Consider the following 15,929-nt stretch of genomic DNA (forward strand, 5'->3'; position numbering starts at 1 on the left):
TAAGACTAAAACTCTATCAACCAATGTGTAAATAAGTAAAAACATAAATGAGGAATGATTTTTCTTTTTTATATATGTATTTAATTGTGCCTTGTTAAAAAGAGATTTTTTTTCCATGATTAGACTAATCCAAAATAACTTTAACGACTCAAAAATAGGATCATTTTTAGTTTTAAAAAAATGATAATTATAAACCTTGGAAGCTCCTACTGTACACGATTAGCTGGGATATAAAATATTCCAATTTTGCAAAACCAGTCTGGATAAACTGAATAAAAAATGCATGAAGGGGTGGATGAATGGCATGCATCCACCAAAGACATAACAGTTTGTATCCATTTACAAGATAAGATGTAACTGATTCTCCTCCACATTACCTGCCAGTGGGAACTAAGGGAGGATTTTTCTGTGAACATCCAGAGGAAGAGAAGAGAAAAACCTTGTGCTGATAGATCCAGTTAACAACCGCAGATTTAAGAGACAAATTCTCCGGTGAAACATCGTCCTCGACCTTTGGTGCAGTTACATATCATTAAATCAGTTCCCCCTAACCTCAGTGTTTTGAGTGAACGGTTAACAAAAAGCTTTTTGACTGTGATGCCTGTTATCACCCATCTTCATTCAGAGCAGACGTCAAGATAGGAATTAATATTCTTTTTTTTTAATTATGCTAATTAATCTTATACTGAACTTCTAACTTTATGACAGGACAGTCGGTTGCTTGAAGCATAATAACACAATTAGATGGTATCAACAGTCATCAGTGTCATCAGTGGGGTGATTAAAAAATTAAAAATAAAGTTAAGTACTTTTTTAAAAAATCCATCTCTAGGTGCTTCTGTGGCCGTTCCTACTGCAAACTGACACAACCTTTTCCTGACAGTCTGCATGAGATGCATGATGTGGCTAACAGTAACTATGTTAAAAAAAAAACACAGTTTCTTTCTCAACATGATAGATTGTAAATCTCCATTTGATACCTGCAGAATATGAAGTTCACTTCCCTGCTGTATGACCTGGCTTTAGCAACTTGCCGATGCCGAGAACCGATACGAGTACTTTTAAAACTGAAGATCTCTTTTCCTCCGGATGTCAGTGTGCTGAGGGATCTCTTACTCATCCATAATCCCATCTTTGGGCACTGACAGAGCTTCTCAGCGTTCACCCGTTGCACCCACCTCTCGAGCTTTCTGGCTCTCCAGTCTAAATATTTACGTCAGTGTTCCCACCGGATGAATTGACATTTCTACCCTTGGATTCCACATCGGTGGCGCTCATGATGATCATGTTGTTAACTAATAAAGATCCACGCCCACCTTCGAATTTCACGTCTTCATCCGAGCCCCAGACGGCCGACCTGACTCAAAGCTTTGGGCAGACGTTCAGGAGGTGGGCCTCTCTTTACTCCCTCAGGCTGCTGGAGGCGAACTCCAGCAAGCGCTTCTTACTCACCAGTGTCGCAGCTCAAACCGGGGGCGGCAGCGACCGAGTTCTGTCTGAAACTGGATGGTCCTTGATATTTTCACAAAATAACAGGACGTGATTTGTAACATTGTGGGTGAACCCTCCCCCCACTGCTGTGTTTTCATTCTATCACACTGAAGGCAGGAGGAAAACGAACGCAGTTAGGATCAAGGCAACTTTTGCTGTATTGTTTTTCTTTTCTTGCATTATTTAATTTATCACAACCCTCGTCTCCTCAACCACTGATCACTGACCTTTGTAAATAGTTCCTGTTTCATTTATTTTATGACTTAAAGGACAGGATAATAAACGTTTTTATTGAATAAACCCATTTTTGATGAGTTTGTAATGCTTCACATAAACAGCAGGTTTGGATTTCACACAATGAAAAGTTTAATCCTTGTTTATGGGATGTTTATAAGATACATTGGAAAGTTACTGTGTGCATGAAAACTGTCAAGAAACTGTTTCTTTCTTCTCAGAAAAAGATTCAGAGTGATTATCTTTCTCAGACACACCTGTCTTCGCCAACTACCAATTTGTACTTTGCCTTGAGACTTTGCTGCCATTCTGTAGAAATAATTTATAATGAACTGTTGAACTGGTTTAAATCATAAAATCTTAAATTTGGTTTGAGCTCTTCTTCCACATGTAAAATATCTGAGGATCTGAAGCAAACTGATGAGCAACACTGAAGGTTCAGGCCCCATTTACACACCAACGTTTTAAGTGAAAATGCCCAAAAAACCTTTTCGTTTCAGAAAAGTTTTCTTTTTTCCCTGTTTCCATGGAGATGGAGCTTTTTCATAAAGTCGCACTCCTCTCTTATAAAAGAGCGCTCAAAATGCAAAATGAGTTCTGTTTTCAATTGGAAATGTGCAAACGGGGCGTCAGCTTTAGTTTACTGAAGGGTTTAGCTTCTCCAATTTCCCTGTCAATATGCTGAAATGTCCGTAGGAAAGACCCTGAATAAGAAAGTTCTTCTTATGTGTGTGAGAGAAAAGTACTTAAATAAAGTCCAGTAATCAACAGCAAGATGATTTGTGGTTGTGACACATGAGGGGTGTCAATCATAAGGCTCCTGGGCCAAAAAAAGGCCTGCAAGAAGCTCCAATCCGGTCCGTCAAACCACGAAGCAAATGGTAAAAGTGCATTTTTACACAGTTTTCATAAGAATAGCAGAAATGACACAACACTGAAGCCTTGTTTGCACAAAGGTTCAAGTGATTTTTTGGTTTTGTGAAACCTATACTGTGTGCCAGAACAAAGAAAAACTTTCCAGTTAAACCCAACAGGTTATTATTTTACCACTCCGACCTCCCCTTAAAATGAAATCAGACTCCATGAGGCCCCCTGAATTAAAATGAGTTTCACACCTCGGGGTCTTCATGAATGAAGTTTGAGAAAAGAACTTTGGTGATTTTATCGCAAAACAAATAAGATTCTGTTTCCATTATTTTTTATTATCTTCCAGAAAAAAGAGAAGAGGAGAGAGCTGTGAGCGGAGAGGGAATGTGATAAAAATGGGTAAAAAAAGGTGCCAGTCAGGGGTTATTAAAGGTCTTCTGTTGTGCTCTTTGAACATAAAACAGCCATGATCTCTTCTCATAACAGCAGATCAGAAAGGTCCAATAATGTGACCCACAGGAGGAGCACATCAGTGAATGTGGCGTGGAGGTGATGCCAATGTTGTGGAAAATTGAATTTGCTTTGTTTTTTTTCTGAGGAGTCAGCTCAAAGCAGGTTTTCTCTACACATCAACTTTTTCTCTTACAGTCAACCTCCGAATATAAACTCTGATTCAGTGGCTGATCGGGGCGATCGATTGTTTTCACACCAAAATCAGCAAACTCCAGGATGTCCGGCACCTCCTCTGGCCGTCTCTCCGCTCCATCATCATCCGGCGGTATATTTGTCGGACTGAGTCCATCATATTGTAAAACATAGTTTTAAAAGACTGTAGCAACGGATCCAAGGCAGAACACACCTTTATCAAACGTACCTGCGATTTTTCTAGAAATGTCAGTCATCAAGTGAGAGATTTTTAATACACACGAACTTTCTGTCTGATTATGTGCTTGTTATCCGTTTTCTTCTTCAAACAGGGATAAACTGACGCAGCCTAATTTTGTGATAATTACAATCACATTGCAACAATCAGGAAAAGGTACTGCCTCGTTTCAGGTTTTGTCTCGCGGTTCGAAGGAGTAAGAAAAAAAAGCGAGGAATAAGATATGCTAGGTGGGCGGCGGGAGGCGCAGCTTGTTCTCGGGAGAAATGAGAAGCTGTGGGGAAGTAATTAGGGCGAATTCTGAGCAGCTGGGGACGACAAAACGCACATTTCAATCTGATTTCACTTCCATGGAGCGACTCGTAGAGTTGGCCTCCGCTGAACGCGCTCGGCGCTGGAGCGACCACTTATGATTTTTGGAAAGTTACTGTGAAGTGAAGGTGTCACATAACCACAGAGTAATAAGGATAACTCAGGAAATATCTTCTCCGCTGCGTTACCTGATGAAAGCAGACGTGGATAATCACATTTGGGCGCTTTAGCTCATTTGTCTTTGAGACTGATTCCAATAATCCAGTGAGAGAAATGAAGGACTGGAGACGTTCTGATGAGAGAGGAACTCTGATTTGATTAAAGACCCAGAGAATCAGTCAATTTCTTCATTCCGCTGTAATTTATAATCAGGATACTTGTAACAAAATACACAGATAAAAGACACTTATATCTTGTCTTCCCACACTGAAGGAGGATTTGCTCTTGAAACAGTGCAGCAATAGGATGAAGAAGATTACTGAAGTGGAAAAAGGCGTCACTGGTGGGTGAAAAATCCCCCTAAAACTCCTCCTTCAGCGGTTACATTGTGCATGTTTTTATAAGTTCGCCCTTATAGAATCCGCATGAGGCGAATGCTCGTTTGCTAGCAAACATGACAGCACCACTGATCTCAGTGTTGTGTTGCGTCTCTTAAAGAAACGTGTTCAAGAAAAATCCATGTTTCTGTGAAATATCATCATTTGACTTGGTGGTTTGTGAGACTGGAGCCTCTTGTGGGCCGGTTTTGGACCACAAGGCCCTGATTTAGGCCATGTTTACACACAGCTGGGCATTTACAACAGCCCTTATTACCCTGAACTTGACTGTGAAACCACCTCCCATTTTTTATAATTTCACCTATTGAGATCTTTAACAAAGTGCATATTTTCTGATATCCATCATTCATGTAGGCAGAAAACACAGGACTCGTGTCCTGAGGGCACAGACGAGCTCTGAACCCTTTCAAAATGGTACATTAAGATTAAATGTTTTGTTTTTAGGCTTTTGGTCACCATTTTCTACAAACTGTTGGACCAAACAGCTAAAACCTATGTTTGCGTCCTCACAGTGGAACGGTTGCAATCACTAATGTTTGGTGCAGCAGAAAATGGTCCTGTGATGTTTTAAATAATTGAAAATGTGGTCCCACAGAATGGATTCAAGCCAAAGTGGACTTGTTAGTGTGTTTGAACAGGGCCCATTATCTCTGCAGCACGCTCCCTGTTAACTGTTTTTAAAAAAAACATAGAAGTCAGGTGAACCTAATCCATTTGTTTAGTCTTTCTCTGCTCCGCAACACAAAGTAAACTTATACAGTACTGTTAGAAAACTAGTTGGTTTACTTTGTGCATTAAATATTCCTCCCTCTCTCGCTTGTTTTTCAAAGCAAGTTGTCATGAACTACATGGACCTCATTATATCCTTAATTAGAATTACAGTTATATATGTTTGAGAGAACAGTGTAATGGGAATGCCATAAGGTTCATTAACTGAGAATGAGTGAAAAGTTTCACGTTTATACAGTCTAACATTCCAAGAATTTTCTCTTGGATTTATAAAGCGTTCTATAGTATTATGTTGTATTGTATTGTATTGTATTGTATTGTATTGTATTGTATTCATTTAAACTGTTCATCACCTCTCCAACCTCCATTCAGTCTACTTTTAATCTAAAATATAATAAGATATCCTCCAACTGTTCAAACACATTAATCTTTTATATATATAAATTTCTATCATCCATCAAAGTTCAGCACAACATTTAAATGAAAGCTAATGTTTGTTCTAGTTAATCATTGATGTTTTTCACATATGGTTTAGGAGCCATTTAGAGGATTGGTCTCGCTGTATCAGTCAGCGACACAATGTCAACTCAATAAAAATGAGGCAAATGAATCTGTTTGGACTGTATTATAGGGTAGCATAACACAGCTAAATGTAGTGTACTTAAGCTCAGCAACACCGCGGAAAAAGATGCATATTTTGACCCAAGCAGTCTGATTTATGGAACTTTAGGCCTGATCTCCTGAAGGTTTGCACATAGAAAAATTAGGGATTTTAAAAAGCACAAGAACAAGAATGAGTACTAACCAGGGGGCAGGAACGCAGCCTATTCTCGACGCTGGTATCAGTGTTGGAGCATCTGTGGTAAAAGCAAATGCAAACTTCATATTGTAGGTAAACATTTGTGTCAGCTGATCTGCTAACTGAGAATTTTATTGAATTTACTCACGCAATTCATGAATTCATTCGATTCATATCGAGCATTTCTAACATCTAAGTGATACATGCAAATAAATGAATTCATGTGATTTTGATACGATTTGTATCTGAGAATAACTGCATCGTTTGTGAATGCACCTGCTTTTTATGCAGTTGAAAAGGAATTTATTTTAACAAAGTTTCTGTTTTCTACCCTTTCAGCTTGGACTGTCTGATGGATCATTTCCAATATTGCCTTTGTTCCCTTTAAATTCCTGATTGTAGCTGTAGCACTCTCATGTGTAATCATGTAAGCTGAGCTTGATGCACACAAAGCCATTATTTGAAAACGCCTGTTTGCAGATGATGCACACTTGTGTTATCATGAGTTCCACCTGCTGAACGCAAGGTCTGTTTGCTTGAGCATGCAATTTATCATGCTCTGTAAAGAATACATAATATTCTAATGTGAGAGGATGGCCTGCGTCGGCAATAACATGTTGACTTTTACTGGGACTATCAGTGTATTTCAGTGTGTGTGTATGTGATACTGCTTTATTTCTATTTTCTCTTGGAGCTTTGGCTTGAGGGATTACTTCCCTGGAAAGCGTAACAGCATATCGGTCAGCTGTGTTGACACAAATACAAGTGCACATTTGCATATTTTGAAGCCTGAAAACCCCTTGGCCTTGTTTTATCTGCTGAACCTTGACAACTATAAAGGCAGGGTTTTTTTTTTTTTTTTTTTTTTTTTAGGTGGGGGGAATGATACACTCGACCAACACGCCTTGATCAACAAATTCTTTTAATAAATAATATCATGAAAACCAAAAAGACCCCAAATGATTTGTGTACATTTGAATGTTTTTATCTTTTTTCTTTCATCATTACAGGACCAGTTGAACCGATGACGTAGGCTGCGGCACATTATACAAAGGCAGATGATGTAATTAGCACAGGGGGGGAAGTGGGGGGCAGAGGGGGGCAGTTGAAACACCAACAAGTCCAGACTACAAGGTGATTGGCTGACAAGAGAAGGCTGGGGAGATGGAGCTGGGGTTGTGGCTGACAGTGGCGTCCTAGTCCATGAAGCCGCCGTACCTCTTCTGTAGCTCACTGCCGCTCTCCCAAGCCCGTTTCAACACCCCTCCGCTCTTGCTGCTGTCCACCAGCCACTCGGGCCGGCCCACCCGCCTCATGAATCCCCCGTAGCGCTTCTTCAGCCCCCGGCCCAGCACCGCCTCCAGCAGGTTGCCCTGCGCCGCCCCGCCTTCGGCCCGCCGCATGAAGCCCCCGTACCGCTTGGCCGCCTCGCCTCCCTGGCCGTCCCCCTCGCCGCCGTGCTCGGTGGCGGCGTTGAGGACCTTTAGGATCTCCATGCGGATGCTTTGCTCCTCGTCCTGGTTTCCGGCCTCCTCCAGGGAGGAGGAGGGGGAGCGGCGAGACATGAAGCCGCCGTAGCGCTTCATGAAGCCGCCGTACTTCTTGGCCATCTGGTGCTCCGGTGAGGCCGCGTCTTCCTCGTCGGTCGTGGCGGCGTCCAGCGTCTCCTGGTCTTGCTGTGGAGCCAGCGGGTTCTGGTTCTCCTCCTCCAGCAGAACGTCCTGGCACAGACGCAGCTTCTGGCTGTCCAACCCGCCATCGCACTCAAGAGAGCATGTCTGAAAGAAAACAGCACTGCTATTAGGACGTCTGTGAGGGCGACGCGTTCACACCATCCTCCAACCTCTGAGGGAAGGAAGATCTTTAAGACAACAGGCTGCCTCTTTGGTGTCAGACCTTCAACTCTACGTATTGGTTTTATGGCACACAAAAATTCTTTGGACCAGAAGCCTGATTTATGCTGCAAAGAATAGCTAGCGTGTAGCTCATAGCTACAGTCTGCAGGTTTTCACTGGGCGATAAAATTTGTAGCGGCACTGCTAAACTGCTCATCGCGACCAGAAAACCCCACAAAACAACCAGCTTGTTTCATGTGGTTGAGTGAGTGATCCTTCTATACCCTCTAGTGTTCTGGGGGTGAAGTGACTGCGTAGACGCTACACACTGCACTATTAGTACTGTGGATGCAGTAGTATATATCAGTCTTTACACGCTCTGCCAGTCTTTATTTCTTCTTACAAGATGTAAGCACAATAACATTGTTTCTGGACACGTCCCTCAGCATTTCCACCACGAGTCTGACTAACTTTTGTTTTAGGGTGAGTAACAACATTTCAAGTTGTTGATGTGGGTTCTAGACAAATGAAACCCATCAATTGTCAAGAAAAATACACGTTTTTTCCAACTGGTTAACACTGTTGTGGTTTTTTCAGCAATAAATCCTGACAGACACATATCTTGAAGTACTCATGCCTGTAGGTGTTAATTTGTATTGTTTCAGTCCCTCATTCAGAGACATCAGCTCAAGTATTATTGTTTTAGCTGAATTTTTAGGTCATTCGGTCAATTCAATCTACAGGTATGTAGATCTTGATGGCAAATACATATTTTGTACAACAACCTACAGTTACACCATATTGTTACTCTTCCTGTGTCCAACAATCCATTTGCCCTGTTGAGCAATGCATTACCGAGTACATCGTATGTCAAGCTTCATCGATGTGACTCCTGGGAGTTTAAAACATGAAACTATGGAACTGCTCTGACTTCATCCATGAAAGATGAGACAAGATAAATTATGACTGTGTGTTTTGTGACTTTCCAGAAGGTAAACAGTGACCATAGACACCGCTCTGATGCTGTTCGTCCAAGCTACTTTTATTAATGCAGTTAAAGTTGCAGTTGGAAAAACTCAAAAACTTTGTGGTTCCACTCGAAATATTGACACGTAAACGGGGCCTTGATATAGTAATATAGTAAACTATAAGAGAAGCTACTCTATTTGAGGGCTGATTGGTATAGGATCACAATCAAGGCTTTAAATTATATATGGAAATGTTACCTTGATGGTTTTAATTAGCTTCAGAGGCCCAAACAGTGCTTTTGAGTAAAACTCAAATCTGAAACGAATTTCTTGATGAAACTATTTTTTTTTTAGGTATTTCATAAAAACTACAGATACTGATGCAATGCTAATAAAAAAAACAGTTAGATGGTTTGAATGGAACAGTTTGAAAATAATTCAATTGAAATTTATTTTTCAGAAAATTTCCCTAATGAATTCAATTTCTGATGACTTTATTTTGAGTCAATTTAAACAAAACTTTAGACTGCTGTAATTATTTGTCAGATGAGGTCAGTACCACCTAAAACTACAATTCATTTGTTCATTTGTTTCTATAATAGCATACATGCCATTAAGTATGAGGAGAAAGCAATTAATTACTTATATCAAGAGAAGACATAACTCAGAAAACACCATGTGTCAGCAAAGATACAAGAACTGATATAGTAAAAAAAAAAATTCTGTATTCAAATATAAGCCAGCAAGTTAGATTGTTTTGGGTTTTTTTTGCGTTTTAAATAATCCATGGTTTATTTGCTTTGTCTCTGTCTTTAGAATGAAATTATATCTAACTCGCTCATATCAATTCCCATTGTCAAACACAAACCTCGTGTAAACTGTGTAGTAGCAGCAGGTGCTAGTGTACACACACATACACGCGCGCGGGCGCGAGCAAATAGCAGCGGTTTAGTGGCTCCGCCCTCGGGCGTGGGAGCAGTGTGCTTTGGTTATCAGGTGGAGCCTGCTTTAGTGTTTCCTTCATTTTCTATTTCGCCCCCCTGTAAGGCTCCGTTTACATGACAACCGTTCTCAGGGTCTGAAGACGCTCTGTCTCCCTGCAGGCAGAGACAACGCTGCTGCTCATGGGCACTACAGTTCTTCTGCACATGCCCAGTAGGTGGACAATAACAACAATGTTTTGGACTCTAGGAGATACTGTTCCTGCTACAGCTCCATGTTCTAAATGTGTTTAAACCCCAGAATGCAGTGATTGTACCCTTCATACTGTTACTTGCATTTTTCCCATGTAGCTCATTTCCATAATTCTCTAAGAAATATAACATGAATTGTTGCACACCCTGGATGAATTTTAAGGTTTAAGGCTATTATTTTCATTGGAGAAGATTTAGTAATGGATATTATGATCTGTGGAAACAAAATCCAGACATCTCGATGTGTATTCTGGTCAATCACAGTAGTGTGTCATCAGCATAGCTTATCATTTCAAAGATGAAACTTAGCTTTCAGATACTTTTGGATGAATCAGTAATAATAATAAAAAAAAGTGTGATATCCATGATTACAATGACAATGCAGAAAAGTAACTTTTTTCAAGTATCTTTTTTCACAAAACTAACTACGCTCCAAAAAAACAAAAAAAAACCTCACATTTCACAGCTTTGAGGGAATGAACAAGATGCACATCACTGCTCTCTGAATGTTCTCATTCAGATCTCAAACAGGACTGAATATAAGAACCAGACACATTGTAGATGGATGAAAAGGAGTTTTTTTCTTCAATTGTGCAGCGACAAGATTGAGAAAACTTTGAGCCGTGGTCGCTTCGTCTATCAGCATTCAAAGGAAAAATAATTTCACTTTCCATCTGTTCATAGCTGAAGACCACAAAAGTGTTTTTTTTCTCCCATTCCATCACTTGCTATTCATTTTTAACTTTAATCAAACCAGGAGATTAATGCTTGATGGAACGGAACGAAGACTACCTTGACAACAGGTATGTAACAGAAGCAATAAAAGGGAAGAAACTGTCCGAGCAAAAGTAATTTGTGAGCAGAGGAGAACATATTTTTGTCTCCCATTGAATTATCGTCATTCTTTTCCTTTTGTAAGATGGTAGGGAAAGGGGAGTAGATTTATTTGGACACTGCTCGTCATATTCCCATTTCTCTTAGAGATTTTAATGCTGACGGATTAAAATCTATAAAAGAATTCATTTAAGATTATACGCAGTGAAGAACTGGGAAGGTTCGGAAATCAACATATTGGACATAAACAATTCCCTCTATGATTAATAGAGTAAAGCAAATAAGTATTTTCTGTTCTATTCTGAGAATTAAACTGTCAGTAAGCAAACTGAACAGCACTTCTATTCTCCTCCCCACTTTGAGTTTCATAACACCACCTTGTGGCATTTATTGGTATTACAGGACAGATTAAGCTGTGGTTAGTTAGTTAGTTAGTTAATTAGTTAGGTTAGTTAGTTTGCTACATTTAAAGTATTGGTTGGTGGCTAACAAGGATTAGGAATGGGACCAATTGGAAGAAAGGATTCATAACTAACTTTAATGTTATTTGGAGTAGTGATTTGAAAATTTTACACCAATCAAAAGATTATAGTCAAAATATGAACAAGGGTGAGGGATATTTCCTGTCTGGTCTTCCTATACAAATAAACTAACATAAAAAATAATTGGCTTCGCAGTAAATGCTACTTCAGCAAGCAGCATGGAAAATGTATGTATATATAATTTTAATTATTACCACTGATCCACAACCTGTTAAAATTGTGGCCATTTCACCAGATGACGGTGATTTTATGGTGAAGTTGGCTGATCTTGAGCATGCAATGCAGCAGTACCAGTGCCAGCATCAGATATGGATCCTGGACTCAGAACGAGATCCTCGATACAGTGAACTATCATTTGACAAAATATCAACAGTACTCTTACTCCTCCATAAAACAAAGTGGCGTCAGTGCATCCTTTGTAAATAGTTCCATCGGAAGATTGCCCCCATAAAACAACCTGCATCCCCCAGCCGGCCCCTCCATCTGCCCCCCCACCCCCACCCCATGCAATCATCTCAGTCATCTGTTCTCTGTGTGGCAGCAGTGCAGTAATCAGGCCAAAGGTTTCCACTGGGGGCCCTCAGGGTGGCTTTGTACACTGTCAGAAGAACCCGGTATGTGTCGTTGGATTTCACTTATTAGAGCCATCAGAAAACCCCCCGTCTCATAGTAGAGGGGGGGTGGAGGGGATTCTCGCTGAGCTTTCACTGCTGCTGGCTTATGAAGACAGAATTAATGAAGAGGAAAATTGAATTGAAGATGTATTGTCACCTGGGGGGAGGAGGAGTGGGAGGAAGGGAGGGCTGCTGAGGGGGGGAGTGTGCCCTCTAGTGGCCAAATTTTACTGCACTGAGAAGGATTGAGACTGTTCTTCATCTTACAGCAGTTATTATTACTGAGCACACTCCAGTTGTTTAAATGGTAAATTGGCCTCCACTAGGAATGATTTGGAGTTCTGTGTCTTGAGGGATCGAACCACAGACCCTGGGAAGTGACGTGCTAATTGATTAATACTTTAACAGGTATAATCAGAGTTGTATTTGAATGGGAGATAAGACAAGGTGTGTGAAATTTCTGAAAAATCACCTTCAGTTTTTACACATTTGACACATCAACATCTGAATTATTTACATTTCCTTCAAATTAACGAAATGGAGAAGAGTCCATGAGGAGAGAAATACAGCAATGGATTAATAGGCTGCAGCACAAGATTATCATAATTGATGTCATCAACTGGATGAGGAGCATGAAATTAGATCAAAAGGATGAAAATGAGAGAAAAATAAGAATATAAAGGAGAAAGGAGGGAAAAGAGAGTGACTTGTTGCTGGTTTGTGGGTTTGAAATAGCGAGATTTATTTCACCTACATTGTGACAAAAGCTTCTTTACAGGCAGATCAGCCTGAAGACATCAATAAATCTCATTTAAAATGTGAGTGAAGCCGACCTGTCACCTTTAACCTTTAAACCCACATTAACCTTATTTTAAATTATGATTATTTTGAATGTTGTCTGCATTCTTTCAGAAATATAAATTTCAGTTTAAAGTTATTTCACACCACTAATGTCCTTGTATGTTTTCCATCCCCCTCCCCCACCCTCCCACTGGACGACTGAGTGGAAACAAGCTTAAATTGTCCATCTGCATAAATTATGCATTTACATGTTTTGCTTGTTTACTTTTTTCCTTCATAAAGAGGGTGTATGTACTTAATTTGCCCAAATCGCAGCAGGAATGGCAGCTCCGCTCTTTTCGGGCTAACATTAACCAGTCGTTTTCTTTACTTTTCAGTGGTCATAATGTTTTGGCTGATCAGTGATGTATTGATCTCACAGTGGAGAGGAGGAGAACCCTGACAGGTACTGTGAATCCTCTCCACGGCGGCTATGATTCAGTGCAAAATCCACTGATTGCAGTGAAATGTTGAGAATGTCGTCTCTTCAGATGTAAGAAGTGGAAATAAAGTTAACACAGACGAAAGCGAAAGGTGTGTGTGTGTGTGTGTGTGTGTGTGTGTGTGTGTGTGTGTGTGTGTGTGTGTGTGTGTGTGTGTGTGTGTGTGTGTGTGTGTGTGTGTGTGTGTGTGTGTGTGTTGACATTACCAGGGATGATAAGGCGGACTGTTGTCCCAGCAGACGGTACACACAGAGTGCGCACTCCTTCCCGCAGTCTGTTCCCACCACCAGCGACACACACGCTCCCAGGACCAACATCCACAAGCAGCTGCTAAGAGCCGAGGCAGCCATGGACTGAGGGGAGAGGCAGCGCACGCACGCACACACACATGCACATACACACACACACACACACACACACACACACACACATGCACAATATTTAGAAATCAGAAAACTTGTTACCACTAATACCTCAACCTTACAGTTCCTTCTATTGCAACATTTTCAGTCATTTATTCAACTTCTCTCCACCGCACTGACATATTCTGGCTTCATTTTGAATTAATGTGTCAGGATGTCTCTTCTCTGTACCACACCAATACATCTTTTAATTAGATTTCAAACTTCCACCTTTTACTTTTTTCTTTACATATGGGTACTGTTTAGAATATGTAGAAATATCTATTTGCTTGAAAATGAACTTACCAATTTTTTTCCAGTTTTGTTTTCTTTCTTACATAGATAATTGTACTACTAGAGTTAAAATTGGGGATTAACACATTTTGATCACTAAATCAGCCTTTCCAACAGTAATAGAGATCATTCAACAACAAAATTCTGTGTTATTCCCTAACATTAACATAGGAAATGACAAATAAAGAGATCATTAGAGAGAGCACCAGCTCTTTATTGGTCATTTTTTAGCATATGATTAAGAAACAACATATTTCTTATCACTAAATCGTCTTTTCCAAAAATTTCCTCTCTACAAACAATAAAATCCCATTTTAGCTAAAAAATTAGGCATAATTTTGAGTTAATATTTCAGTTCATAGTGATTATGAGTACTATTAGGAATTTCAATTAATGATGACACTAATATCATGAATTTTGGAAGACGTTATTTCTACACATTACAGTTGATTTCTACTAATAATTGACATATAAATGAAGCTTTGTATCTCATATTATTATTAGGATTCAGGTTTTTCTCGGGTTATTGTCTTAGGAGTACCACGATGCAATATAATGATTAATGACATTAAAGAAAATGTCCTTTGGAATTTATAAAGTATTTCTATTCTATTCTATTTCACTCTGTTCTAGTCTACAGAAGAATGTTAAATAATTTTCTTTAGGCATTAAAAAGTATTTCTATTCTATTCCGTCACATGAAATCAAGTAAATCCACTTTTTAAGCTTTAAAAATGCATAAAAATAGCGTTTTCAATTAGTATTAAGAATATGTCTTCATAGCTTTCCTCCTAACAGTACCTTTCTCAAAGCTCATCAATGATTGAAAATATATTATTTGCAGGCAAAATTGCATATTTATTGATTATTATGAAGCACTTGATTATAAACCTTTAAAAAAGTGAAGAAGAAATGATGATAAAGTCAACAGTAACAGTATCAACAGTCTGAGTTTCATCTTAAAAAGTATGTTTTTCTTACCTCTGCTTTTTTCTAACCGTTACTTGTCGCCTCGTGCGCTCCTCGTCCGCGCGTGCCCTCGGGGGTACCGGCGGAGTGGGAAACTGTTGCTGAGCGCGAGCCTGCGCGGCCAATATAAGCGGCTTCCCTCACGTGCACGCGGTCACGGTGCAGCCAATCAGTGTAAAACCCACACGCGCACACGCACACAGTCAGTCAGTCGGTGCCCGTCCGGGAGCGCGCACGCAGTGTCTTCAGCAGGTGTTTGGCTCTGTGACGCAACCGGGCGCGCGCGCACGGTATTCTGTGAGAGCGCAGCTGGGAGTGCGGCGGCAGGACGCTCCGCTTTGCTTATAAGGAGTTTGTGCGGCTTGCGTCACTGGTGAAAAGTGACGTGACGTGACGCCCCCCCCCCCCCCCCCCCCCCTCCCCCTCCCCCCGCACGCCCCTGTCACGCACTGACCCTGCCCTCCTCCAACCACCAGCCCGCAGTACGAGTCCGGGCAGGCCGCTGGCGCGGCGGTCACGTTCATTAGCACATCTGCATGGAGGGGCCTGCAGGGACAATGGCTTCCTGCCACCTCCCGGTGTTCATAACCAGGAAAATGATTCTACTGCTGCAGATCATGACGGCCACAGTCCTGAGACGAAGTACCTCAGGATGTTTACGGTGTAGCTGTAGGGTGTATTTAGGTATTAGTGAATCCATCCATCCGTCCTGCTTCTCTTTACATTTTGTAGTTAGGTGTATTTTGGGAGGCGTGGTTGTGTGTGCGTACATTTTATTTCAGTACACCGCCACTGTGTCTTGATGATTTGTATCTTGAGCTCCTGTGATTCTTATTGCATCAAAATAAAAGAGAAACGAAAACATACCTGGTTAAAGTTGTGAAGATATTCATGATTTTGTTTTAACAATGTCACAAAGGGAAAGGGTGGAAAACACCAAGTCGCCCTCTGACTCACGCGTGTCAGAATGACATTCAGGTTTCGTCTCAAAAACTTCCAGGCACATATGGTGTGTCCACACTTAGTTAGTTAGTTAGTTAATAGTTTATTTCAGGCAATGACGTACAAACATGATTTCAATGCATGTATCATTTACACAACCGTAACTGGACAAGTTACTGGAC

General features: G+C 40.6%; 1 protein-coding gene across 1 annotated transcript; it reads right to left on the minus strand.

The window, feature by feature from the left end:
- Positions 1-6,861: 6,861 nt before the first annotated feature.
- Positions 6,862-15,043, minus strand: penka (proenkephalin a). The gene is made up of 3 exons (XM_030114711.1): positions 14,818-15,043; positions 13,348-13,494; positions 6,862-7,650 (listed from the first exon to the last, which is right to left on the minus strand). Exons 2-3 carry the CDS (start codon positions 13,489-13,491, stop codon positions 7,069-7,071), a joined length of 726 nt encoding a protein of 241 aa, XP_029970571.1. The 5' UTR covers positions 13,492-13,494; positions 14,818-15,043; the 3' UTR covers positions 6,862-7,068.
- Positions 15,044-15,929: the final 886 nt, after the last annotated feature.

Source organism: Salarias fasciatus, chromosome 18, assembly GCF_902148845.1.
Source record: "Salarias fasciatus chromosome 18, fSalaFa1.1, whole genome shotgun sequence".
Lineage (NCBI taxonomy): Eukaryota > Metazoa > Chordata > Actinopteri > Blenniiformes > Blenniidae > Salarias > Salarias fasciatus.